General features: G+C 41.4%; 1 protein-coding gene across 2 annotated transcripts in view; it reads right to left on the minus strand.

Annotated features, from left to right (window-relative positions):
- DOCK8 (dedicator of cytokinesis 8) overlaps nt 1-25,252 on the minus strand; it is a 222,933-nt gene that overhangs the window by 20,984 nt on the left and 176,697 nt on the right. For both annotated transcript variants that reach the window (XM_059924847.1, XM_059924848.1), the window contains exons 30-42: nt 21,845-21,987; nt 19,760-19,942; nt 19,297-19,429; nt 18,243-18,330; nt 13,177-13,273; nt 11,676-11,810; nt 10,478-10,630; nt 9,255-9,413; nt 8,503-8,603; nt 7,563-7,755; nt 2,352-2,495; nt 624-755; nt 24-158 (exon numbers count right to left, since the gene is read on the minus strand). In XM_059924847.1, the coding sequence (XP_059780830.1) occupies nt 24-158; nt 624-755; nt 2,352-2,495; nt 7,563-7,755; nt 8,503-8,603; nt 9,255-9,413; nt 10,478-10,630; nt 11,676-11,810; nt 13,177-13,273; nt 18,243-18,330; nt 19,297-19,429; nt 19,760-19,942; nt 21,845-21,987 (1,796 nt within the window). The remainder of the gene's footprint in view (nt 1-23; nt 159-623; nt 756-2,351; nt 2,496-7,562; nt 7,756-8,502; nt 8,604-9,254; nt 9,414-10,477; nt 10,631-11,675; nt 11,811-13,176; nt 13,274-18,242; nt 18,331-19,296; nt 19,430-19,759; nt 19,943-21,844; nt 21,988-25,252) is intronic.

Here is a 25,252-nt window from a genome sequence, read left to right on the forward strand (position 1 = left end):
TCACCCGGAATCACTTGTCTTACCTCTAGTCTATGAGAGATCTCAGGAAGCTTGGTAATTGCAGGCTCTTTGTAAATGAATTCTTTCTCATCCAAGTCCCCAAATTTGGATCCATAGAAACCAACTCGAAAGTAGGTTCCAAACATTCTCTTATGACCCTGATGAACAAAATAAGGAAACCTCTCCTTAGTTATGCAATTCATGAGGATCCATTGAGATGAGAGGGCAGGAGTCTTTTATTGTTGGGTTATAAAGCATTTTATTCCTGTGGCTAATACAAACAGAATTCACTCCTTTAAAATTTTTTTTAATGTTTATGGAATAAACTTGGGAAATAATAGCAAAAAAAAAAAAAATCCCATGAAAGATTTCTAGGACTTCTCTTAAGTGAATTTAAGATTTTCACATTCCTGGTTGTAAAGTAATTCAAGCTGCCTTCTTTCACGGTTTGAATTACGGTCCTCTGTCTATTCTCAGCCCTCTTCCGTTTGATAGGAGGGAGCTACAGTAATGATGTCCTTAAGGTAAATCACTCCCTAGAGAGGAAGGAGGGCTAAGCATCTCTGAGACAGGGTCACCTGCTGCCAGATTATAGGACCTGTTAGCCAGGATCCCCCCGCTACCTTGTTAATGATGCTGTCAAAGGCCTTCTGCAGCTTTTCGTGGGTGGAGGTCAGCTTCCGGAAGTCTCGATGAGCTTCCAGGATGGGGATGACCAGCTTGTAGACCTCATTGACCGTCTCGTACAGTCCTCCCTTGGAAAGAGGAGAAAAAAATCAAAGAGAATTTAATCCACTGGAAACTTAAAAGAGCAACCAGAATGCATTAGGCATTGGAGAATGGATTTATTACTGGCACCACAATATTTTATAGAGCAGGAATAAAGTCTGAGCATCTTTGGGATGGTTGTAGCATTCAAACTGAACTAGACACACTAAATGGTCCTATTTGATAATGTTAAGTTGGAAAAAGGGGTTTCCTGGGGGAAAAAATAGGACAGGAGACTGGCAACAGGAACTAAGAACAATTCAGGAAGGCAGCTTTAGCATATTTCAATGTCACCAGGGGTCCTCCTGTAGCCAGATGTTCATTGCATGCCTGAAAAGAGTTAGGGGTCTAACTACCTGGTTTTCTAGAATTCCAGGAAAAACAAGAGTATCTTGGACTTTATGTGAATTCTGAAAGGGAAAGCTGGAAAAAGAGAAGACAGTCAAAATAATAATTAAAATACATAGATTGTAGGATGGAAACTTGGAAATGAAAAGTAGAGAAGAAAGAAAAATATCAAGATGAAAACAAAACTGGATCAGCTAAACAGAGTGAAGTATTAAATATTTGCTTGGCTTAAAATTTGAGGGAGGGCTTCCCTGGTGGCACAGTGGTTAAGAATCCACCTGCCAATGCAGGGGACGTGGGTTCGAGCCCTGGACCGGGAAGATCCCACATGCTGTGGAGCAGCCGGGCCCGTGCGCCACAGCTGCTGAGCCTGCGCTCTGGAGCCTGCAAGCCACAACTACTGAGCCCACGTGCCACAACTATGGAAGCCTGCGTGCCTAGAGCCCGTGCTCCACAACAAGAGAAGCCACAGCAGTGAGAAGCCCGCGCACCACAATGAAGACTAGCCCCCACTTGCTGCAACTAAAGAAAGCCCGCGAGCAGCAACGAAGACCCAGTGTAGCCAAAAATAAATAAATAAAATAAATAAATTTATTTAAAAAAAAAACAAATTTGAGGGAGTAGGGAAACTATGAAAATGAACAACATACTTTCTTCCCTGCCCTGAATCTCTCTCTCTCTATATATATATATATTTTTTTATATATTTTTAATCTTTATATATTTTTCTCTTATTAGGAGTGTTTAGACCCAGATTAGGTTAATGAGGGGAGTCTCCATGGCTTCCACTCCCACATTTCTCTGAGCTGTCCCTGGTCTGTGACAATCCTGAGGATTACTCAGCTGTCAGCTGAGTCCCTTTTTTCAAAGAGAGGGAAAATAAGAGAGTGAGAACATGCCTCGTGATTTATTGTGTAACCCTGGGCAAGCCATTTCCCCTCTTTGTGGCTTAGTTTCCACCTCTGTTAAATGGAAATAATACTGTGAAACTGCTGCCCAGCCAGTGAGTGTGCAGTGAAAACCAGAATATTGCAGTGATGAAAGGCCTTCTCGCCTCCCTGAGAGCTGAGGCAATTTACATACGTCAAAGTCCTCCAGCCCCTCCCCTGCCCTGCACGTCCCTGCACGCGGTGTCAGCATGAAGGGGGACCGGCTGGACGTTAAGACCGGCACGCAGGGCACCGACACCAGAGTCCGGGCTGACTGTGGAAGCCCGGACAGCTGTGTGCACTGACCGTGCTGAAGAGCTCGGCCGCCTGCTCCAGGAGGCCCACCAGGCCGCTCTCGGTGAAGTATCGGCCGGAGCACACCCCATCCTCGTCTGGCGACAGGGTGTCATCAGAGACCGCAGACTCCTCCAGCACGTTGGAAGAAATATTCTGAAAGAGATCACAGTATGAGCCAGGAGAACAGGGGAATCCGACCAACAAAGGCACCACAGGAACCCATAACGCGTGGAGGAGGAAGCCGTGGCTCCAAGGTCCTCACCATCCCTGATCATACAAGGTCTGTAACTCCACCCAGAAGAGCCTTTGGCTGCCACTCATTTTGAAAGAATGCACAGAACAAGTGGCCTTCAAAACTCAAGATTTTCTTTTCTTTTTAACTATTGGGAGATACAGAAAGGACACTTACTTCAATGTAACAATAGTTGAGTTGCTTTAGAGAAAGGCCCTAAGGGACGTCCAGCAGGGATCGTGGTTTTTAAAAGCCAAAGGCCAACGAACAGTTAACTAGACTCCTTGTTTCACCAGCTGAGTGACCCTCTGAAGTACTTGCTACGACGGACTTGGCTTTTAGGTGAACGGCCATAATATCATATGACAATTGCAAATGAGAAGGTCTTCTTTATGAAATCTTTATGGCAATGCAGCAGTTACTATTTTTTTTTCTCCCCCCAAACATTTTGTTCCTTTCTACACACTTTTCTTTTACATAAACCATAGAGTTTAAAGTCTCATAGAGAATGCAGTGATCAGGGCCAGGATTAGGGTGAACAAGGTGAAAACAAAATTTAGGGAACACTCACTCTCAGGGTCCTGTAAGTCGTGACCCTGAACTTGCTTGACCCCAAGAGTGAGTGCTTCCTTAAATTCTGCACTTCATGTGCCTTACTCACCTCACCCCAGTTCTGGCTCTGGCAGTGACTCTCATACTTTTGACAGGTCAAGAATCATTTTCTTCAACCTGCCTCATGGATATAGAAGAAATGCATATGGAACATAAAAGAAACTGGAAACCTTTGTAGCTTAGGACTTGCATACAGGTAGCACATTTGCCATTCCTTTTATGCCTACACTCATGGCAGACAGAACTAATTAATTATAGTACTCTTTTCCCTGAAGCTTGGATATGGTCTCAAAATTCTTCTCAGCATGGTACCCCATTCAGCCACTACCAACTGACCAGAGTTGGCTAGTGAAGTAAAATCTGTCTGCCTCTCATCAGCCTGGCTAGCAAGATCAAGTGACTCATCTTTAGCAGTCAAGGAAGAGAGAGTTGTTACAGTCCTGTATCTTCATATCCAAAATTATAAGGTAGTTTTAGGAATACAGGAGGCTTTCAGAACCTTTTGTGGCCAGCCTTTCTTTCAAACCTGGTCTTTCTATTATGATGTTTCTGAATTGGAAATGATAAAAGGTCCAAGAGATTCAGTTGAAAGAATCTAATAACCCAAGAAACGAATACTGTTAGTATTGTATGCAATTTTCCACATGTAGAGGAATATATTTGCAGTTATGCAGCCTTATTAGCTGTCGTCAGAGGGAAAAGATTCTGGGCAGACTTTCCTGGCTTCAGAATTAGGGAGGTGAAAGTAACAGCAGTTATGTGAGAATGTATCCATATCTACATTTGTGGAATAAATATTGTACTCTGGGGCATAGAATTTCAATGATCTCAGTTCCTTGGAATTCTGTGGCCTCAGAGTTATTTTCCTTGAACAGATTTATTTATCTCCAGTTTATAATTCTTTTCAAAAAATTCAATTTTACTGGAGCAGAACAAGGTTGAAAACTAAAGCACACAGCATTTAAGAAATCAACACCAGACATCTGTAGTTAATGCTGCCCAGAATTCCTTCATCCTTCTATAAAGTAAAGCCTCCTGAGAAACCATCCATAACTCCAGGTGTGGACCTCAACTCTGGCTCTGACTCAGCCAATCACAGCATTCCATGTCTCTGGCCACTATGATTGGTTCAGAGATGAGCATGTGATCCCGTCAGAACCAATAAGATGCACTGAGACTGTCTCTGCAACCGCTACAAATGAGGCATTTCTCTATTCTCCTGGACTTGAACCTGGGAATATGTAAACATAAATATCTCTCAATGAGTGTGGGAAGCCTATGAATAATGAAGCTGACATAACAGAAAGCAGAGACAGGAAGTGATTATGACACTGAGGTCTGATGACATTGTTTGGACCCCCTAGGTCCAGTTTGGCAGGTGCTACTCCAGACTCATCTCTCTCATGCAAGGTGATAAATTCCATTTTTACCTTAGGTCCATCTAGGTTAGGTATTCTGTCACTTGCAAGCACACATTTCCAAAAAGATTTGGTATGTCTCATTTGAGAGAAAAGAGAATTGGCTCATAAGCATCAACATAATTTGGCTTCTCTTCTGTAGCTGAGAACACCTAACTCACCATGTTCTGTGTATTTTGAAGACCTCATTCTTCACAGTTCCTTCTGCTTCCCCCTCCCATTCCTCATCTCTCTGAGCGTTCCATGACCCCCAGGCTGAGTCACGTGATAAACACTCACAGCATCTTGTACCTCTTTATTACAGCATTTATCATAGTTGAAATTGAATAAGAAATGGAAGAATTAGCTGTATGATGCCACTCTCCCTGGCTGGAATGTAAAGTTCATGAGGACAGAATAAGCGCTCAATAAATATCACCTAAAAGAATGAATACGTGGATAAAGATCTATGAAAAAATAGAGCTATATGCTCCTGTGTAGGGACAATGTGGAGTTTTTCTGTTGTTTCTAGAATAACTATTCTACTCACCTTGGCATGACTTACTATAAGCAAATTAAAAAGAATTTATAAGCAATAGTAATGAAACAAGACAAGAGGTTGATATAATTCCACATTAAGTGTTAAACCCAGAGATTTCTGGTAATTGAAAAAGCAGCACTTATAATATTTATCCTTGCTAATATCATATGGCCAAAATAAATTTTACAAAAAAGCAAATATGTCTAAAATTGATTTTTATACCTTTCTTCACTTTTATGTGATTCAAAATCAGATGATTTTTTTATGCTTTTTGGATAAGAATTAAATTTTTGGCTTTATAATGAACATTCCTGAATTGAGAATAAAATTTGTTTGCTGAGAATAAAATGATAGAATAAGTACTATTGTTACTGAAGACCATAAGAAAGGAGGAATTAGCAGTATTAGGCAATACCCAGATTGCCTGGTGAACAGTATTCAGGATAACTTTTATTGATGTGAATAATTCCAATGCCTCTTCCAAGAATGAAAAAGAAAACCAAGGACCACTTCCTTCATCTCTCCACCCTTTACTCATTTCTCCCCAAAAGAGGAGAAGCACTCTGTTGAATTCAGAAGGACTTGAAGCTGCTCAGCTCAAAACAATCTGTATGGGCTTCCCTGGTGGTGCAGTGGTTGGGAGTCCGCCTGCCAATGCAGGGGACTCGGATTCGAGCCTTGGTCTGGGAAGATCCCACATGCCGCGGAGCAACTAAGTCCATGCACCACAACTACTGAGCCTGCACTCTACAGCCCGCGTGCCACAACTACTGAAGCCCATGGTCCTAGAGCCTGTGCTCCGCAGCAGGAGAGGCCACTGCAATGAGACGCCTGTGCACCGCGGCGAGGAGTAGCCCCCGCTCGCCGCAACTAAAGTCCGTGCACAGCAACGAGGACCCAATGCAGCCAAAAATAAATAAAATAAAATAAAATAAATTTAAAAAAAAACTCTATATAAAATATAAATTAAAAAAACAAAAAAAAAAACTCTACCAGCAACAGTTTTTGTGCCTTACTCTATAAGCCTGGGAAAGCTACTTTGAATTGTCCTCTCTTTCTGGTTCACACAGCATCACAAAATTGTGTTGAAGAGCAACAATGAGAACAGAGCCTTTTATAAAATCAGTCATGAAAATTCAAACAAGAATAATCCAAACACTTGTAAATGACTTTGTGAGTCTGGCTTGAAAAGGGCTCTCTTACTGTACTATATTGTTACAGGTTTCAGGGATTGTCATTTCTACAGATTATGCCTCTAAAAGTACTCGTAAAATTTTTTGTTTCCTCTAAAGACTGTTTTAAACTACTCGGCCAAAATAGTCCAAGTGGCCACTGAGCATCCCAGCCTGAACCAATTTTCAGGCCTAGCAGACAACTTCCCTCTGCTAACTCTGGGTAATATTCAGCTCATCCCAAGACAGTATTGATACAGCCCTTTTTTTCCCTTCCCAGGTCAATCTGGTTCTTTCTTTTTTTAAAAATAAATTTATTTATTTATTTTATTTATTTTTGGCTGCATTAGGTCTTCGTTGCTGTGTGCAGGCTTTCTCTAGTTGCAGCGAGGGGGCTACTCTTGGTTGCGGTGCGTGGGCTTCTCATCGCGGTGGCTTCTCTTGTTGCGGAGCATGGGCTCTAGGCGCGCGGGCTTCAGCAGTTGTAGCTCGCGGGCTCGAGAATGCAGGCTCAGTAGTTGTGGCGCACGGGCTTAGTTGCTCCGCAGCATGTGGGATCTTCCCGGGCCAGGGGTCGAACCCGTGTGCCCTGCATTGGCAGGCGGATTCTTAACCACTGCGCCACCAGGGAAGTCCCAAGTTGGTTCTTTCTTGATTTTAGATTAGTGAGGAGGATATTACAGAGTTGGGGAGTGTAATCAAAGGAATGGGCCCTGAGGGAAATAATTTCTCCAATATTTAGAAAAAATACTTTCACAGTGGTCAGTATACTGTGCCAACTACAAGTCTTTGAGAAAGGGTTTAAATAACCTTAGAAAAGTTGCTGTCTCAGTTTATCTGTGAAGTGGGAGTAATAATACCTTCTCTGTCTGTTTCACTGGTTTATGGGGAAGGTCAAACGAAATCATGGACGTGAAAGTGTTTGCAAATGTCTAAAGTGCCTATTGACTCTACATTTATTGTAAACAATTTTTTTTAAAAACCCAAGATGGTAAAGCAATTATAAGAGGCAAATTTAATACACTAAAGCAGGTTTTTTCAACCTTGGCACTATTGATGTTTGGGGCCAGATAATTCTTTGTGGTGGGAGCTTGCATCCTATGCATTGTAGGGTGTTCAGCAGCATCCCTGGTTTATACCTATTAAGTGTCAGTAGCACCCACCTTCCCACCCTCAGTTGTAACAACCTAAAATGTCTTCAGAGACCGTCAAATGCCCCCAGTTGAGAACCATTGCGCTAAAGGAAAAGCTAAACTTGCCCCACACCTGAAAGCTGACGCTGCCCACGGGCAGGTAGCTGTGGTCCTCCAACATGCTCAGATATTCAGCCACTAAGGCAGCCGCGTGCACCAGGCACATGGCAGCCTCTGTGTAGCACTTCCTCTTGGTGTGCTTCTCCGCCATGTTCTGGAGCCAGGTCAGCCGCAGATCAGGAGATGTCTGGTAACTCTTGGCAATTCTGAAGATGGGTTGAGAAAGTTTCAAGGACAACGGGTTAGTGACACTGTTTTTCTATTGGGTATGGCCACTTTTTTTCCCGTTAAGAGTTTTGCCTACGTGTTCAGAGAATGAGAGAAAAGGCAAACATCTATCAGTCCAGCTGTTTTCATTCCACCTTTGGGGTGTGCAGGTGCCAAGGATGCTATGATTTAGTTAAAGATTTATGGGGGGAAAAAACCCTGATAAAATGATGTCTATTTGAATGGAGCTCTAGCAATTTGCTTCTCTTCTGGCAAAAAAATAACAGAAGACAGAAGTACTATCCTTCTCATGACATCGCGTCAGAACAATTTTGCCTTTGTAAGTAGTTTCTCCTAAAACAAGGACTATAAGACAAAATTTTAAACGACAGAGTAAAATATGATTTCTAAATAAAACTTCCGTGTATGTCTGAATATAAGTGGAAAAACATTTCAGAAATAATTCATGTAACAGTTGATAGTTCTTTTCTCTCATTCTATGGTAAGTAGAAAATAATTTCAAAAAATAAGTACCTCCCTTTAAATTAGGGAGATCTTTCTGAAAACGTGTACATGAAGCAACACCCTCTGAATGGTGATTTTCTACCAATTTCTAAGTACAGTTTTGGATGTCAGCCAAAACAGTGTACCCACATTTCCTGTGATCATTATAGTCATACGAACTTCATAGTGACAAACCCTAGATCCTTAAGTGACACCCTTTTGATTTTACCAGAAAAGTTTACCTGTACATGAGATCCATAAGCATCTCAGGATCTTCCTGAAATTCCCTCATTTTCACTGTGTCATATAAGATGCTATTCAGATTGCAGAGGAGTTCTTCCACCTGCAAAAAAAAGTGTACGCCCCAAACAGTCTCAGCTTTGTAGTCCATGGTAACAAGTTAGGATGCATTGAAAGTCCAAGGGGCAGCCATGGACAGGCTTCGCTAAGACAGGAGCGATCACAGGTGAGGGGAGTCTAGACTGGATCCTCTTTGACCTCACCTTTGCAGGTCCAGGCACTTCCGAGGCCCAGATGTGAGTTGGCCCTTGGGATCCATGAATTAGTCCTGAATCGTTATACTATCTTCCCTCTCCAACACCTTTTTGGTTAAATTAGTTTGAACTAGTTTCAGTTATTTGCAACCTGAAAGCCCTCAACTGTACTCTGGAACATCAGGGCTTTTTATACCAAGTAGGAGGCAGCTTAGGACCTCAGCTTAGATTCCATCTAATATATATCATAATATGTTATATAATTATCTGTATCATATGACATAATTATAACATATATATATTTCACAAAAATTATATAATCTATAACTATATACGTTATGTAATATATTATATGGAATTATATGTTACATACATATATACATGCACATATATATGTATGTATAAGTATGTATATGTATGTGTGTGTATATACACACATACATACACACACACAAGTTTATAACTGGCTGATCACACACAAGGCATGATCTTCAGTCTACCTGCATGGGGAAAGGAGTGGTCTGCATGTCTGTGTCCTCTTCCGCATAGGCCAAGATTGTCCTCAAGGATCTTCTCAGGTACTCCTCATTAAAGTCTGGTGCTTTTCCCACCAAAGATGCCAGAGACATGGTTACTTGCATCTTTACTCTTGCAAAGTTCTGAGTCAGGAAAAAATAATGATGGAACAAATAAGAGGCACTCAGCTAGTAGATAATTGAAGGCAGTAGAGCCAGATACCAAGAACTCTCCGGTGTTTCTTTAAGCCAGTCTCAATCGTTTCCTTTTTTTCCCAATGAAATATGAGCTATACTTTGCTCAAGATCCATACTGTTGTTTAACTGGTTTAAATGGCTATTGCCCTGACATAAATCTGTCAGTTCCCTTTAAATTTTCATTGAGGACCTGGCCAGCTCCGTGCAGCAAGGCTGGAAGGTTCCTACAGAGTTGGGTCACAGGATGTCTCCCTTTGTGTCAAGATTCCTCTTCTTGGAACTTTATTTAAACTGCAAGGAGGAACAGGATCTATATGGGCAAGATTTCTGAGATTTCTGGACTCAGGGCAGGCAGCAACTTTGTTTCTCCTTTCCCTCCAGGCCCATGGAAAAGTATGGCTATTCCAAGGGCCTCTGTCCTCTGAGGAATGTCCTAAAGGCTTTTAAATAGTTATACCTAATACATTCTGAGGGTCCTGCCTTTCTTCCATGGGCCAAGTTATCTTTTCATATCAGTTGAGCATGCTCATTAACGTGACCACAAACGTAAATTCCAAAAGAACATACTAAAATCTAGACAAACTAAGACTGTGCTGTAATAAAGCTGAATTCCAAAGGCTGCTAAGCTTCAATTAACACTCAGGTGTAGATGATAGCGATCTTTTCAAATTCCCTTCCACAGGTCATCCTGGTACCAATCAGCTTTTAGAAACAGGACAAACTCTTCTGAAGTCCTAATTCTGTTGTATTTTTTTTCCCCACAGATGACAACCTTGAATCTACACATATCTGTTCATTTCTTATTGAAACACACGGATGGAAACCACTGCATTCATCAATCTTAATAGTTTACTTCTAGATGCAAATTCAAACAAAAGCTGCTATCCATCTACATGCCCAACTGTTTCCTTCCCACGTGGCAGAAGTCAACTGCAACAGTGCACACTTTTCCTCCCCCAGGGCTTCGCATTGACTCTCTCTGCTGATTCTGGGTCGCCCTGGGCGCTTACGCTGGTGGCTCCAAAGCTGAACCTCATGAGGAGGTAGAGAGTGGCGCAGGCTTGGCTCCGGGCCACGTCCATGCTGCTGCTGCAGTGATGCAGCACTCGCTGACACAGGTCCGCGCACTGCTCCACTTCCTCCTCAAACAGCAGGTCGCCGAACTAGGAGAGACACAGGGGCCACAAGACATCACTCGGCACGATCGTACGCTTTCTGGACTGGATGCCTGTTGAAGTATGGAAATGGCTGCTTGGACAAGCAAAAAGCCCACAAGAATTAATGCGTTGCTCCATAAAGGTGATGAGTTACTTGAATCAGAAGATGCAGTGAAGCAACGGAGTCGACTTAAGATCTCATTATGAACTGCTCAGCTAAGATCAGGGCTGCAAAATTAGCTGCACGGTCAGCCAGGCTGCCTTCCCTGGTGAAGTCCCAACTCTGAAGGAATTAGCCTGAGTTTACTGGCTTCCCTGGAAATTACTGGTGACTAAGAGAGAGCAAATGATCCTGACAGCTGAGAGCAGAGGGATTCCACTTTATTTTCTTTTTCTCCCCACCTCCGCACGGCCACGCTGCACGGCTTGCAGATCTTAGTTCCCCGAGCAGGGATTGAACATGCGCCCCCTGCAGTGGAAGCGCAGAGTCTTAACCACTTGAAAATCCCGGGATTCCGCTTTCTAAATGTAAAAGATCCCAGATAGAAGGCATCAACGGAGATTTTCAATAAAGGGGGAGATAGGAGTCTGCAATAGACTGTTTTACCTCAGGAAAATCTATATTCTTCAGGCTATGAGAAATGTATTTCTAAACTTTCTGCATTTTATGACGTGACATTTTGTAAGATTTACCAATGGGAGTCATGTATAGGAATTGAATCTCACTCAGATAAGGTGCTAAAGAAAAAGGGTGAAAAACAAAGGTGCTCAACTGATTTCCACTCTCATGTCTTCAGTGAGTGGCCATTTCAAATTTCTATAGTTGGGCCCACATTTCTAGTGTGAGAGGCACTGTTTTTCCTCTTCATGGTGAGTCCTGTAGAATCAGTGTACCTGCTTCCTTCCTAATGAGACTTAAGACTTTTACCGCAGTGTCACTTAACACAGTGGTCTGCGGGTTTTGGTGCACCTGAAGCAAGAAACGTGAAGCTAGATTGATGAGAATCTTAACTCTTAATTAAGAGTAAGAAAGCAAGTGTCCCATGTTTACCTTGGCAATGAGAGCACGGAGAGTCGCAAAGCAGTGAGTCAGGTAGGTGGTGCTCTGATCACAGCTCAGAGAATTCACCAGGACTCTTAGCACGCCTCCCAGCAGGCTGTCTTTACAGTCCAGAGCCGAGCTTGCCTGGGGGAACAGAACAGCATCAGTGAATCCCTGTGCTGTGCCCATGAACTGAAGGGGAAGACACAGGTGGGTGCTCTTGGCAATTAGCACAGTGATGCTGTTTCATCTCTCTCCGTCTATGATCTTAAGGGTTTGGGAAAGCACCCCATGTATCGTCCACTACCAGGAGAGCTGACCTATTTCCACGTGACTTTATTCCAAAACTCCCAATTGATTTGGGATTTATGCCTAATTCTGGGCTGCTAAACCAAGTTATAAGGTACACCTTCCCCCAATCCTGGGCAACAGCTTTTGGAATGTTCTTTCCTTGTATACAAGGCACAGCTTTTCTTGTGGGCTTTCAAACCACAATTGTGGGCTTCCCATTACACTAGGGGCTGCTTGTGGCAGTGATGTTTCTAAATAGAAGCTTATTTATCAGCTGCAGCAGGACTAATGTCCCCAAAGACAATGATAAATAAGTTTCAGCTTCCTTTGAAAACTGCAAATACATTTTGAGGACTGGGGTTAAGAATATAGCACTCAAAGCAGTATTGTATAAAGATATAATCAACATGATGCCAAGTATTTATCAAAGGTACCATATACTTTTGGTCTTTATTTTTGTACAATAATCACTTTTTAAAAGATAACTTAAAAGTTGGATTACTAAGTTCAACTATGTTTCGACAATATTTCTTCTTCTAGCCCTCTAATAAATGATTTTTCATTGGAAACATGTAAGGACTCATTTTTCAGGTTAACTAAAAACCCATTATCACCTAGATGTCTTGAGAATTTCCAGAAGCATTCACTTAGAAAATGAAATTAGTATGGTGAATTGTATTACTATAAAGTTCACATTGATATAACACTTTTGTACAGCAGGGATGGCAAATTCATGGTACAAATGATTTTTCTTCACTAATTTGTGTCCAAAACAGACATCATTAATCACACTTCGCACTCCTTTTACCTAGCCCAGTCATAATCTTAGCTCCCATACAGACATCAACCATAATTCAAATGGAGTTGACCTATCAAAAAAAAAACCTACCACCCCTATTCTAGACACTGAACTATAAGCCCACCACCTGCATTATAAACTTTGCACATGCGCAGGCAGATTTAACTATGGGAGTCAGTCTGTCAAGCACCTAACTCTTTCCAAGCAAGCTTCAAGTCAATGAATCCAGAAGGATGTTCGGTAAGTATCTCTGGAATTTGTAAGGTGGACACTATTGTAAATGGTAAACTTCCCAACTTCATTTAAACAAAAAGCATTTCATATCACGTTTATTTCTTTCACCATTTTCTATAAAGAATTCTTTATTAAATTCTAGTAAACATATTCATGTTGAATAGATCAGGTATCTGTTGTCCTCACCTGGATAATGTTTTCCTGCATATCCAGGATGATTAAATTTGCTTCGGTAGCTAGATTGCCACTGATCAAGGCTTCTTGATCTAACTCTGCTTTTGTTCTAAGAAACAAAAAGAGGTCAAATTAAAGTGCATATCAAATCTGGCCATTTCCCAATGATGGTAATCTATATTCCAAGTGTAAAGAAATCTTCTGAAGAGTCAATCTTGAAGTGAAAACAAAGCAGCTGGTTACTGGTAACTAAGGAATATAGATGCCTTCTGTAATTGGTGTCTGGTTAAAAAGGCTTTCTAGGTAAAGTCTCCAGGCCATCCCCATCCCCCCATTATGAATAATGATGACAATTATAAAAATAACAAAAAGGGTAAAAAAGCAATTATTGGTTATTACTAGCAATTAGGTCAGCCAATCAGATTGGTGCTTAAAGCTTCAGGGTCATTCTTGCATTTCACCCGTGAGAGCCATCTCCTAAACTGAGCCAAGAAGCCTAGATCTGAGCCAAGAAGCCTAGCTTGGCAACAGCTAGAGGAGGTGAGACTAGGTGTGATGTGAATTTGGCTAATCGCGATGCTGCTTGATTAGGAAAGGATGATGTTTCAGAACTGGGTCAGGGAAGACTCAGTGTCTTGACTTTCCAAAGACTGCCTTGGGGTTGCAGAGTCAAGTATGGGCCTTTTGTCCTTTTCCACTGGGAAGCAAGGTTGCATTCCTGTGGGGCAGGCCATCTAACATCCTGCTGGACGTCATTGGTTATTAGCCACGAGGGAGTGGGAAATTACCTGGTGCTGCTTCTCTATTAGGTTCCTTCTTAAAGAATCAGAACATTTTATGCATTAATTTATCCATTCTCATAAAGTCCAAGTGAAGCTGGAAAGAGACATTTTGTATCTCCTAAATATAGTGGCTAGGAAAGGAAAGTGTGAAGAATTAACTTTCCCAAGATGTCCCAGTGGCCAACGTGTTGCCATAGGGGTTGGGGCATCCTGATATGAGCTTAAAACTCTTGGTCCGGGATAATCACTTAGCTGTGCTTGAGTCCCCTTCACACAATGATGGGGGCATTGCTATGGCTTACATACCATCAAGGGCTCAGAATAAATATTTCCCTGCATAATTTTATTTATTTATTTTATTTTATTTTAATTTAATTTTAATTTTTACTTTTGGTTGTGTTGGGTCTTTGCTGCTCTGTGTGGGCTTTCTCTAGTCGTGGCGAGCGGGGGCAACTCTTCGTTGCAGTGCACGGGCTTCTCATTGTGGTGGCTTCTCCTGTTGCGGCGCACAGGCTCTAGGCGTGCGGGCTTCAGTAGTTGTGGCGTGTGGGCTCAGTAGTTGTGGCTCGCAGGCTCTAGAGCACAGGCTCAGTAGTTGTGGTGCACGGGCTTAGCTGCTCCTCGGCACATGGGATCTTCCCAGACCAGGGATCGAACTCGTGTCCCCTGCATTGGCAAGCGGATTCTTATCTGCTGCACCACCAGGGAAGTCCCTTCCCTGCGTTTTAAATGTTTTCACTATGGAGAACAGTATGGAGGTTCCTTAAAAAACTAAAAATAGAACTACCATACGACCCAGCAATCCCACTACTGAGCATATACCCCGAGAAAACCATAATTCAAAAAGAGTCATGTACCACAATGTTCATTGCAGCTCTGTTTACAATAGCCAGGACATGGAAGCAACCTAAGTGTCCATCGACAGATGAATGGATAAAGAAGATGTGGCACAGGGGCTTCCCTGGTAGTGCAGTGGTTGAGAGTCTGCCTGCCAATGCAGGGGACACGGGTTCGAGCCCTGGTCTGGGAAGATCCCACGTGCCACGGAGCAACTAGGCCCCTGAGCTCCGCAACAAGAGAGGCCGCGATAGTGAGAGGCCCGCGCACCACGATGAAGAGTGGCCCCCGCTCGCCGCAACTGGAGAAAGCCCTCGCACAGAAACGAAGACCCAACACAGCCAAAAATAAATAAATAAATAAAGAATTATTAAAAAAAAAAAAACGATGTGGCACATATATACAATGGGATATTACTCAGCCATAAAAAGAAATAAAATTGAGTTATTTGTAGTGAGGTGGATGGACCTAGAGTCTGTCATACAGAGTGAAGTAAGTCAGAAAGAGAAAAAGGAATACCGTATGCTAACACATATATATGGAATCTAAAAAAAAAGAAAAATGGTCATGAAGAACCTAGGGGCAGGACGGGAATAAAGACGAAGACCTACTAGAGTATGGACTTGAGGAAACGGGGAGGGGGAAGGGTAAGCTGGGACAAACTGAGAGTGTGGCACGGACATATATACACTACCAAATGTAAAACAGATAGCTAGTGGGAAGCAGCCACATAGCACAGGGAGATGAGCTCAGTGCTTTGTGACCACCTAGAGGGGTGGGATAGGGAGGGTGGGAGGGAGGGAGACACAAGAGGGAAGAGATATGGGGATATATGTATATGTATAGCTGATTCACTTTGTTATAAAGCAGAAACTAACACACCATTGTAAAGCAATTATACTCCAATAAAGATGTTAAAAAATTTTTTTTAAAAATTAAAAAAAAATGTTTTCACGCTTAGGATAGGCTCTGTGGTCCCAAGCTGCTCTACATTTTTTCCTCATTCTCCAAATGATAATATCTGGGTAAAATAAGTGAAATTTAAAAGCTACTTTTTATTAATTTACTGGAGGTTTAGATTTAGAGTAAAGCTATCCAAAAGAAACATAATGGGGGCCACATGTGTCATTTTCTATTTTGTAGTAGCCACTCCAAAAAACACAAAAAGAAACAGGTGAAATTAATGTTAATATATTTTATTTAACCCAATATATCAAAAAATAGTCAATGTGCAATCACAATAAAACTTACTAATGAGATATTTTACATTCTTTTATTTGTGCTAAGTTCAAAATCTGGCATGTATTTTTCACTTATAGTACTACCTTGGCTATTGTACTGGACAGTGCAGATCTAGAGTGACCTAATCTGGATTTTTTTTTTCCAAATTTTTTAATTGTGGTAAAATACACATAACACAAAACTTACCACCTTAACCATTTTTAAGTGTACAGTTAAGTACATTCATATTGTGCAACCATCACCACTACTAATTTGATTTTTAAAAAGCCATTTTTTTTAAAACGATGGTTCTCAAATTTGACTACACAAGAATCACCTAGGGAGTGTCACCACATACTGATTTCTGGGTCCCGCTGCTGGAGATTCCAAACTAATTGTCCTGGGGTACACCTGGGCACTGGGAGATTTAAAAGCTCCCCAGGTGATTTTAATGTACAGCCCAGGTTGAAAATGACTGCTCTAAAAGAAACAGAGCCAAAATAATTGAAAAGTGATCTGAAAGAGAAAGGTGAAAGACACCACTATTATAATTACAAAAGTTTTCCAAATAGCTTAATTTAGCAGTTACAATTTTACTATGTTTTCTCTTTTAAAAAAAATCACCCCTGAAGATGATCAGAGGAGAATCATTAGCTCTGATTATGAGCAGCCCATCCCTTAGCTCAGGGCTGAGACTTGACCTGGAGGGGTTTGGTGCACCCTGCATGGAAAGTCTCAGTATTGTGTTGTTTCTGCAGCAAAAGGGAAAGGTTTCCCCAAACATCCACTCACACAGCCCAGGCAAACATGCTTTGTTAGGCTCTTCTTTTAATCTCATGGCGTAGATGGCCTAACCACCCAGGCAGTTCTGTGGCAACTAACTACATACAATATTTCTTTAATTTTTTGGGGGCGGGGGGCGGGTTTCATTGCCTGAACTGGAACTTATGCACTCTCAGAACCAAATATCTTATAAATCAGTTCAGGGAACTTAGAACAAGCATAAAACACCCAAACCAAATGGATATTATTCATAAGACCAACAACTGGGCCGTGCAAGTAACACATTCAATAAAAATATTTACCTCCTTAATGTTTTAAAATAAATTTGACTCCCAAAAGTCCCATAAGTGAGCCAGAATGATTCATTCTTGTGGTAACAACCAAGATAGTAACATATTTATTTACAAAACAACATTGCTACTCAAGTCTGCCCCATCTCCCACCCCTCCTTATGATGGGTGCTTTATACACCATGGGGATACCCTACCTATGCCTTGTCAAGTGTGTGTGTGGGGGGGGGGGGCGGGGGGGGAGGTGTCTTTAGCCATATAATGTTTTGCCAGTGAACCCTAGGATTCATTAGGCTACCTGTTGCTAAGAGGAGCAGCAGATATGTGCTATCTATTCAATTTCATTTTAGCACTCATACGTCCAAATTGCTGCACATATAGCAATATGTATATAGCATATATTGCAATCCAAGCAGGATTTTTCTTCTTTCATTTCATTTTAGCATTGTTTTCTGATAATATATCATAATACACATCCATTGTAGGACACACAGCAAAGTATAAAAAGGAAAACATCATTTACACATATTCTCAACACCCAAAGAAAACCATGGTTAATGTTTTGGTAAATTTCCTTACAGTCTTTTAAAAATGTATTTACTATGCGTAGCTGGAGATTTAAGATTATACTCTAAAAACAAGTATCTGTTCTGCTTTGTTTACTTAACATTATATCATAAGCATTTCCCATATCATTAAAATGATTTGAAAACATTTAAATGCCAATCTAATATTTCATTACATATTTCCCTATTCTTAAGCATTAAGAATGTTCCAGTTTTTTTACAGTTTTACGTAATGCTGACATAAATGTCCCTGAATATACATCTTTGTACACATTTCTGGAGTGTAAATATGGATTGAAATGATGTGGTCCTGGGTACCCTGTCCTGCCTCATCAGCAGCTTTTCTTAAGCTAGCTGAGATTGCTAAATATTAGTTTTCTTTAAATGCTTATCAGTGTGATAAATGTTTAAGGGCTGGAAATCATAACTCTTTATACCTTTGATTATCCTGGGTCCCTGGATGAACTGAATTTACACAGATAATGATGTTTCATTTTCTTACCCTTGGAAGGATGTAGTTGTTTCAGTAATACAAGTAGCCTGGGAAAAATAGTTTTGAACTTTAGGTAAAAGTAGCACAAAGTTGCTGAGTGACTTACTTATCTAGCTTCTCATTAGCTTGCCGCCAATGTGTCTGCTCTTTCCTCCATCTCAAATTTTCATTTAGGCCTGGAAATCGGTCATTCCCTAGGAGTTAAGAAATGCACGACAGGAATTTGATTAGCAGCAGCAAGATAACCAGAAGTTCCGGAACAAGCTCAGCTGAGAGGACTCAGCATCACTTCTCTGGCTAATTAGAATCCATGCTGGGTGCTGGTGGGAGACAAAGCCCACATCCAAGTCTGGGCTGACCTGCTCTTTGATTGACAGGCTAGAGCTTAGAAGAACACCTGCCCTTCTGGAGTGTCAGCAAGCACATTTCTCATGAACACGGGGTTCCAGTGAAATTGGGGGTTCTCCCTGAATTATTGAAAAGGAGAGTGTTTGTGTAGAATGAGGGTGTCCAACCACCACTGAAAAAGCTCGTCTCCTTCCAAGTTCCCTACCATGGTGTCCCATTGCTAGAAGGAGCTATCACTCTGTTTTTCTTGAGCACAGTGACTAAGACTGAGGGTGCCTGAACACTTCACTCTATCCTACAGAGAAGAGCTCAGCTTCTTGGAGATCATTCCTAATGTGGTGAGATCCCTGGAGGACTGGAACACTCTGAGACCATTGCGAGGACTGGATCCATTCTAATAGTGCCCTGCATGATTTGAGAAGATGACCTTGGAACCAGAACTATCCAGTAGAACTATCTACATAGACTACTCAAATATCCCGGGGAGAAGTGTCAGCCTTGAGGGAGACACCATTAATCTCATCCTATGACTCACATTCTTGGACGGGACCTTTTACCACCAACAAGTTTTAAACAGAAGATGCCATTTGAGGACATTTCCAGGGTTCCTGTGATCTCAGGAAAGGAGCTTTCCCTTAGAGGAATGGGGCTAACATCTCATACATCTTGCACAGAACCCCAGAAACTGCTTGTCTCTATTACCATAATGTCTTAAGAAAGTGATCGTGTCTACTCATCATGTGGGGAGGACACTCCTTCCCACAAAGGGTACAAAGCTCTGCTGACAGCAAGGAAGGGCCGATCCAACACACCTGGAGCCCGGCAGCGCCGCATCATCTCCCCTCTGGCCCCTTCCCCACGGAGCAAAGCCTCTTCCAGCCTGGCCTTGACATCCCTCGACTTCTGCAGAACTTGGGTACTGACTCTGTCAGAACTCTGTTTTCCCTGGATCGGACAGAAGCAGAAGGACATTAAGTTTGGTTAGATCTCTGTTCATGGGGAGAATCCTAAAGACAGAACACTTCATGGTGACATCAGCCAGTTTGGACATGTGCTACACAGACACGCCCCTAAGGCTGAAATCCTGTTAACGGGAATGAGGTTCTCTCTGCAGAAGGCAGAGATCCTTTGCCGGAGGAATTATCATAGCTAGATAGGTTATGGATATACAAATAGGCTATGGACTTTAATACAGAAATAAGACAAAGTTAAGGATGCCCCCATTGCCCAAACAGAGGGGAAAAGTGACAAGACAGGATAGAACTTGAATGATACCTTGTATTCAAAACATGAGACACAGATGAAAAGGACATCTAAAATCCTGTTTAGTTGCATTGATGGCAGGTCAGCAATCCACTTCCTAAGGAGGCTCTGATCAGCATTTTTCATGATCCAGAGGAAGCAAATCATGAGGTTTCGGGTCGTATCGGCATTCAGCATGTTGTACTGCTTGTAGGGCTGGAAGCAGGCAGATTGGGAGATCGACATAGGACAAGAGGCTGAGCAGCAGACACATTGAAAGGGATGCTATTTCCTAAGACACAGTAACTGTATTTTTCCTTGACGGGGATGTTTCCGGGAACTCTGCCTTCCTCCAGCTGGGGAGGCCGCGTTCTTTTGAGCTGGGCTGCTTTGCAGAGGGGCTGGCCCGGGGCAGTATTCTAACCAGGCTTTCAGCCAGGGCACCCTCTGTTTCAGGAGCAGTGTGGTCTGGTGGTCCGCCCTGGACCTTGACCATGCCCTCCCCCAACCCAATCTCAGTGATACACAGGGCCTTCCCAGCTGTGAGATCTTCAAGTATTATATTTCTCCTTCAAGCTGGCGACAGCAGGGTTGGACTTATAGCAGAGAACTACCCTGGCTGGTTTCCCGAAATACCCTAACTGTTCAAGATTTAGCTTCTTTGTCAGAGTCCAAAGTATAAGGGTCGTGAACTGCTCAGCAAATTAATCAAGTGCATAATTCAGTGGAGGCCTCTGTAATGGGACTTTAACCACAATTTATGCTCTCCTGGGGGGGAGGTGTAGGGGCTCAGGCTGTTTGCTTTCATACTTTGGCTGCAGTGTTCATTTCAGAGTGCTGAGCACACTTTCTGTCCCTCATCCAATCAACACAAAGGACAATATGTGATTCATGTGGCATAGCTAACATCCAACGGAATGTAGTGGTGAAGCTGCAGTGAGGTATTAGTTCATACGTGAGGGGAATGGTAGGTCTGGATGGGAATGACAGGGCTTACGAAATTACTTTAACTTTAGTTTTTCTGAGTATGGCTACAAGAAGAAGTGAAATCTTTAGATGTATTGAATATACACACAATATTATAACTTCATAGGAAATACCTTCTAAGAGGGGAAGGTTCTTGGGCTTTTGAGTTTCTCTGTTGGAGAAAAACAACAATGTAAAAGGCACACACCACCTCAGGCAGCTAACTTTGGTAAGAAGTTAGGAAGGTGGAAGAGCTCATAAAGCACACCATATTTATTCAACTGTAGGATGACTGATGTCAACTCTCCAGTGTTTCTTTTCTCTTTTTTTACCTCCTGCCCTTCAACTCTCATGGGGGTGTGTGGGGAATGGGGAAGTGCTGGAGGGAAGAGAAGAAAGTCACCCAGCAAAGCAGAATTAGGTTGAGAGGCTGCCTTCCTAGGAAAGAACTGAGCTGAGTTCTCTGCAGATATGAACCCTACACTGAAATGCAAAGTTAAATTAAGCTGGAGGATGCAGCGCTGTCTTGACAAAAGGATTGTCAGAGCTCAGCAAGGAACAGAGGTAGATCCCACCTCAAGTGAATCAGAGGTTGTATTCCTGTAGGAGCCCCTCTTCAAGCCCATAGTGTCTGTGCAAAAGGACAGAGCCAAACAACTGTGCTTAGGCTCTCTTGGGGACCTAGAAAAGCTGAAGAAGCTTAAGACACACCCTACCAAGCGACCGGCCTCCTTCAATCTTCTTTTTAAGGCAGACACAGAATGAATAATATACACATAGAATAAACACAGTGCCAGCCTCCCACCTGAGGGAGCCTTGGTTTGATCTCCTTTGCAATATCTCAGATTTTCCAAGTTCACCTTTCTTGGTCTTCTGAGCCTTGAACTTAGCACCATTGAAACTGCCTGAATTTGATCTGTGAGTCTCTTGCTGTTGCCAGAACCCTGCATGACTGTGTGCTGCCTCAACTGTGCCATTTCCCTTCTCAACTGCTAGCCTCACAGTGATTCCTTCTGGCATCAAGCAATGAGGCAGAAATCTCACTGCCTGCTCTATGCTGGGTTCTGGTAGGTGAATTTAGGAACAAGCCCATTAAAGGATAGGAAAAGACACAAAATGAAAAATAAACAGGAGAAATGTGCACCAACATACCAGGGAAGACAGCATTGTTCCACTTGTCTTCAAATTAAAATTCCCAGCTATGGCTAGTGCCACATTCTGGTTAATTGCACTGGTCCCTTCTTGTTCTTCATCTGAGCCATTGGTGCGATTTTTTCCACTGCGGGCATCTGCAGCTGCAATTAAAATACTATTGGTCTTACCATACGATCCAGCAATCATGTTCCTTGGTATTTACCCAAAGGAGTTGAAAACTTATGTTCACACAAAAATCTGCACATGGATGCTTATAGCAGCTTTATTCATAATTGCCACAACTTGGAAGCAACCAAGATGTCCTTCAGTAGGTGAATGGATAAATAAACTGTGGCACATCCAGACAATGTGCTAAAAAGAAATGAGCTATTAAGCCATGAAAAGGTGAGGAGGAAACTTAAACACATATTAATAAGTGAAAGAAGCCCATCCGAAAAGGCTACATACTGTGTGATTCCAATTACACGACTTTCTGGAAAAGGCAAAACTATGGAGACAGTAAAAAGTTCAGTGGTTGCCAGGGGTTGGGGGAAGGGAGGGATGAATAGGCAGAGCACAGAAGAATTTTAGGGCAGAGAAACTAATTTGTATGATACTACAATGCTGGATACGTATCACTATACATTTGTCCAAACCCCTAGAATGTACACCAAGAGTGAAACCTAATGTAAATTATGAATTTTGGGTGATTATGATGTCTCAATGTAGGTTTATCTATTGTAACAAATGCACCCCCCTGGTGGGGGATGCTGATAATGGGGGAGGCTATGCATGTGTGGGTACAGGGGGTGTATGGGAAACCTCTGTACCTTCCTCTCAATTTTGCTATAAACCCAAAACTGCTCTAAAAAATAAAGTCTTAAAAAAATCTTTCTTGCCATCAAGCCAAAGATGGTATTACCCTATGTTCCCTACCCACTGCCCCATGTGTGACTGATACTTAGTTACTAATGTCAGCACAGTAATTTTAAACCTGAAATTTAGCATTATTTATCTGCTATAGGAAAATAGCATCTATTTATCATCTATTTATTCCTGTTTATCATCTATAGGAAAAAGTAGGCAGTCTAATAAAAGAGACAAAATGTCCAGCACAAGATTAGGCTAGAAGTTAATTTTTCAAACTGTGAAAAAAAAATTCAAAGCTTTCATAACACTTTTCTATAATATGATATTTTTACTTCATTCATATATTTCAAATAATGACCAAATAGAAAGGAACCTATAATTACAGAATTAAACAAGTACCTTATAGAATAACAAGCTATTATCACAAATTCAGCAATAATTTATTAAATATTGAATGTTTGAAATAAATGTTAATTTAATGTATCCATGTAATATAGATGTATCTATATTTATACATAGGTCTAGATGTATGCAAACAAAATAAGGACCCACCATTTAAAAGGCTGGTTTTAAGACCATTATGAATCATACACACAGAAAGTATTAATATTTGTTTAGCAGTTCTGAGAAAAGTGTGTTAAAACATGTATGACTGATCCATTAAAAACTTGTAATTTTATTAGACCTGTCAACATTATAGTATTTTGACTTTCAATTTTTCATAAAAACTACAGTGTCAACAGTATTTTCACCTGCCAAACTTATAAAAACAGAACTCAAGTTTTAAAAATAATAATTCACTATTGTTTTTAAGTCAGTTGAGTTTTTAAACAAATGGTGAAATGAAGAGCATGTGGCAATTATTCAAGACCTGATAACTTTATCAGGATTAATTTGAGGATATGTTCTCATTTCCCCTAAATGTGCATAGGGTCATGGTTACAAGACAAGGAGAGGAGAGGATAGAAACATTTGCTGCCAAAATGCTTTTATAGAAGTTCTCTCATTTCATCTTTATCACAACCCTAAGATATAGGCATTGTTATCACATTTTACAACCGAGGAATGGAAGGGAAGGCATTAAAAGGCTGAGGAACTTTCCAAAGGTCATATATAGTAATAAATAGGCTGGAATTTGAATTCAGTTGTATCTTTTTAAAAAAATATACTATATTCTTATTAGTTTATCAATCGAAAGATTCCATATGTAACAGATGCACTATATTACCTATAATAATAGAATACTTACACTGTTTTCCCACTTGTCAGCTACATCATGACTATAAAGTTCAGTGCATACGTAAAGAAACCATTGAGACTTAAAAGGCTCAAAGACCAAGTGCTGAAAAGTTTTGATCCCAAGTCACTGATTTGGAAAATTCTAATCAACAAGGAAGCTTAGGATAATGCATGCTAATGTGATTCCCTGCTTTGGGAACAAACAAATCACAGGTCTTCAAGTGAAACTTTCTTGAAACGTCCAGGCAAAATCCTAGAAATGGTCTGCAAGTCACCTGCCATGCTCTGAATTGCATCTTTAAATCTTGAAGACAACTCTGCTCTCCGTTTGCCCTTCAGTCAGGCACTGCTACAGGAAGCTCCACGCACCTCACCCTGCAAACGGTTCATCTCGTGTGCCAAGCTTGCTTCTGTAATTTCCCTGCCCATTTTTTCTCTCATTTTATGAGCTAAAGAATTGCCACCACAAGGATTTTAGAAATAATTTAGTCACATAGGACACTTCGCATTTGGAGGAAGCAAGAAAACATGGATGGTTCTAAGATTCCGAGCATGATTGCTTCCAAGGATGCTGGGCTCAATAAGCATTCCTTGGGATCCTTCCTCAGTTGAGAGAACAAGCAAGGTAATTTTTAAGAACTTCCCTTTGCTGAGGAAAAAGCAAGAACCACTCTGAAGTGGTGAGAATTGTGTGTGTGTGAGTGTGTGTTGTGGGGAGGGTAGGCAGATGGGCTTGTCTTTCTCAGGTCTCAGGTAAGATGCTCTTTTTTGGGAGAGGGTAGTTTTGTTTGTCTACATTCCCTAATCCACACAGTAACATGCAAATAAACTCGGGAGGTACGCAAAGGCCTTTCAGACAATCTATCCTTTCCTCTTGTGGCCAAGTGGGAGATACTGACTTTCAACCTTAGAATGAGCCTCTTAGTGTCAAAGGCAAAATTTCTCTACCGTGGCAGAATCTCCTAATAGTGTCAGACACCATGCCTTTTTTTTTTTTTTTTTTGCATGGTACAAGTGTTTAGACTCATTCGAGTCTGCTTCTTTCCTTAAAAGCTCATAAAAGAAAAAAAAAAAGGAACAACTTTATTTCAAGGCATTAGAGCACGGATCTCCAAAAGAAATATTTCTGTTATTATCTTATCCTTTGTGGTGTATGGTCTATAATGTTCATCATATACCAGCAGACCAATGAGTGAATGAATAAACAAACAATTTCTAAATGAAAAACATATACAGGGCTATGTGCCTTAAAAAAAAATACACTTATTGGGGCCTATGTTAAAAAAGTCTGGAGAGCTCCGGTGTTGGGAATTGCTC

This window comes from Balaenoptera ricei, chromosome 6 (assembly GCF_028023285.1).
Source record: "Balaenoptera ricei isolate mBalRic1 chromosome 6, mBalRic1.hap2, whole genome shotgun sequence".
NCBI classification, from domain to species: domain Eukaryota; kingdom Metazoa; phylum Chordata; class Mammalia; order Artiodactyla; family Balaenopteridae; genus Balaenoptera; species Balaenoptera ricei.